The following is a 3,288-nucleotide window of genomic DNA, read 5'->3' on the forward strand; positions in this document are numbered from 1 at the left end:
CCAGTCAACACCATCACCCCCTACCCCAAGAGAGCTGTAAGAAAACTAACATTTGCATAAGATTTCTCAGATGTCTTATTATCTTTCTCAAAAATTTTTGTCCCCATTTTACACAGACAGAAACTGAGTCTCAAGCAAGGAACCAAGTCTCAAGCAGTCATTTACTGTTGGATCTGAGATTCATTGCCAGTGCCCTTTCCACATCTCTGTAGCAACCAGCTGCAGAAACACACATACATATATACACATACCTACATGCATACATACACACATTTGTAGGTACAAGCATACACACACACACACACACAGCACCCCAGATCATTATTCTCCCAAATTTTGTTTGAAGCAGCCTTAGGAAGGCTCCAGTGCCCAAAGGAGCAGACTAGAGCTGATGTCAGGCTAAGCTCCCGGGGGGACACCTTACCGGCATTCTCCACTAGAGGCCTGAGGCAGTTTTTGTGGTTTCCTTTGTGATGTGTCACTCTGCCAGAGATCCCAGGCAATCCCTCCTGAACAATGCCCCCTCCCTACCCCTCCCATGAAACAGGTGTCTTGCCTACCATTTCAGGACTCCACTTTGGAAATCATCTCCTGGGAACCAGGTGCTCCACTGAAAAGTCTCCTGCACATCTGGAGTTCTGGCTACTAAAAAACCCTTGTTTGGGAATCGCAACATGTACCCTCTCCTTCCTCAGTCCAGCTTGAGGTCAAGGTCCAGGGCGGAAGTGACAGCAGGTAAAGATGGCAATGCATATCCCAGTCAGGGCAGGGACAATCAACTCCTTGGAACCAGAGGCAAGAAGAGAGGAGGGAAGGCATGGTCCCTGTAGTTCCCACTAAGCCTGTGTCCATGCAGTGGGTCCAGAAGCCCCACCCTGCCATTGCCCTAGTACCAGTCAGCAAGGAGGGGAGATGACGCCTCTTTATTAAGGTTAACACCAAGGAAAGCATTGAAAAGGAATACACAGAGGAAGAGGAAGGGCACACAAAGTCACCACTTGAGGAGGTGGGAGGGAGGCATATCAGTTAGGAACCTCAGGACAGCCACATGCTTCATGCCCTGGTTGTGGGGGAAAAGAGAGGAGAGGGGAAAGCGTCATGAGAGCCTGGGGCTCACAGAAGGTCTGAAGCCCCCTGAACCTAACACCAGAGCCACAAGCCCTGCCCCTCAGGGCTCACACACTACTACACAGGTCAACACACATAATGCACACAAGACATTATGGAGGCAACACCGAGAGTCAGTGGGCAGGGAAGTATTGACAGGAAAAGGAACTGAAGTTAAGCAGGTATAGCCAGCAGAGAGACAGTTTTCGGCTGTGGCCCCCAAGAGTCCCTCAAATGTCCCCTAAATCTGGGCTGTTGCTGAGCACCACCCCCAAGTCTCTGCCTGTGAACTGGGCTCTTTGTTCTCTAAGCCCCAGTGAGTGGATAAAGCAATCCCAGATGAAGTCAGTGACAAGGCAGATCCGCTCTGCATGCAAAATCCTAGAGGTTGAGCTATAATGTCTTCATGCACATTCAGAGCCAGCTCCTCCCAGCCCAGGGGCCCTCGGAACCCCATTCACCCAGATTCCTAGGGCTGCAGTTCCCTCCTCAAGCTTCTTTTACCAATCAGCAGCCGCAGAGGTCTGTGAGGGGGAGAGGCTTCTGCAGAACGCTGAATAGCTTGGATTTCATCAGAAGGGTAAATTTTCTGTTGCCAGAACAGAATACCCCCAATTCCTTAATTTCTAGGTAAATCGTTAGAGATTTTTTGCCATAGTCCTAGATAAGTCCTTTTTCAGAATAGAAAAAGCAGAATTTTATTTACACAAGTCAGGGGTTCTCCTGTTGGCTGGGGCGGGGGAAAGGGCAGGGTAGGGGATTGGATGGGAGTCCGGAGGTGGGCGCTTCCTCTCCCGGAACCTCACCTTTCCGCAGTTTGCTACTTCTTGCTTGGTGAGGCAGAAAGAATTCTTGATGCTCCCAAAGTCCTTCACCCTGTAAATGCTTCCTCAAGGAAGTCTCTTCTGCCTGACCCACAAGAGCAGCGGTCGGAGTGAAGCACGCTGCATCGCGCCGTTCAGTCCCCTCATGCACTCGGAAACCCAAAGTCAGCCCGGGAAAGTAGTGCCCCCTCGGAGTCCCCTCACAGAGAGGCCTCGCCCTCCAGCTGCAGCAGGGTAATGTCGGGCAGATCGAGGGGCTCCACAAGTGGCCCGTCCCCCCCCAGAAGGCCAGCACAGGGGCTCTCCGGGCGCTCACAGTGACTAGTGGGTGTGGCGGAGCTGGACATCTCCTTTTCTTCTTCATCGTCGTCCTCCTCGTCCTCTGGATCGCGACCCAGCAAACCGCTGTCCCCAATCCCAGGCGAAGGGGTCTCCGGATCTCGGCGAGCGCCCTGGAAGTTCCCCTTGCTGCCGACCACGCCCAGGCCACCCTGGCGGGGCGCGGTGGTCATAATCCGGCACATGGAGACGATGGCTCGCTGGTTGGCGCACACGTCGTCCGAGAGCACCTGGATGTGCGAGGCCTGCTCGTCCAGGGCCCCCCGCATGGCCCTCACGTCCTCAAACAGGGCCTGCAGCTGGGCCTTCAGGTGCTCCATCAGTTCCTTCATGCCGCCGTTGTACTCCCCGGAGATCACGTCCCCCACGGCCGGCACGGTGGACACCTCGAGAGGGGCCGGCATATCGCCGCCGTCCTTGGTCATGATCTCCAGCAGACCTTCCTCCATTGAATGGCAGAAGCGGGCGGTGGCGGCTCCGGGTCCGGTCCAGCCCGGCCTCGGGTTGGGGGAAGGTACGGGGAGCGGGAGAGGTGCCCGGAGTGGGTGGGAGGAGCCGAGGGAAGAGGAGGCTCCAAACAGGGGTGGAGAGGTGAGTCCCGGGCGGAGGGTGCCGGCAGAATCTGGAGAGGCCGGGAAGAGACGGCGGAACAAGGACCGGGCTACAGTCCCAGGGCCGGCGTCTCTCCGGCTCGCCCCGGGGCGAAAGCGCCCTGCCCTGCCTCGACTCCTGAATTGCACCCGTGTCAGCGCCTCCCTCTGGGCGCCAAGAGCGTCAAGTGCCCGCCGGTTCCCTGGGTCACAGGAGCGCTCGCACAGGGGCCCAGGTTGAGGCCGAGGCCAGCAGCGGGTCGACCTCGGGACTCCCCTCGGCCGCTAACTGGGAGCGCTCGCGAGTGTGGTTGGAAGTGACAGGGGCGGGTCTCCCAGCGGCGCCGCGGATGCTCCTCTGTTTCCAAGGCGACGCACTGCACGTAAAAGACGTGTGTCTCCATGGCAACCAGGATGTGGAGCAGAAA

The 3,288-nt window shown here is 56.5% G+C and overlaps 1 protein-coding gene across 1 annotated transcript; it reads right to left on the reverse strand.

The window, feature by feature from the left end:
• Nucleotides 1-2,131: 2,131 nt before the first annotated feature.
• Nucleotides 2,132-2,719, reverse strand: CCDC184 (coiled-coil domain containing 184). The gene has a single exon (XM_052641493.1). It carries the CDS (start codon nucleotides 2,717-2,719, stop codon nucleotides 2,132-2,134), a length of 588 nt encoding a protein of 195 aa, XP_052497453.1.
• Between the last annotated feature and the right edge of the window lie 569 nt (nucleotides 2,720-3,288).

Source organism: Budorcas taxicolor, chromosome 5, assembly GCF_023091745.1.
Source record: "Budorcas taxicolor isolate Tak-1 chromosome 5, Takin1.1, whole genome shotgun sequence".
NCBI lineage: Eukaryota > Metazoa > Chordata > Mammalia > Artiodactyla > Bovidae > Budorcas > Budorcas taxicolor.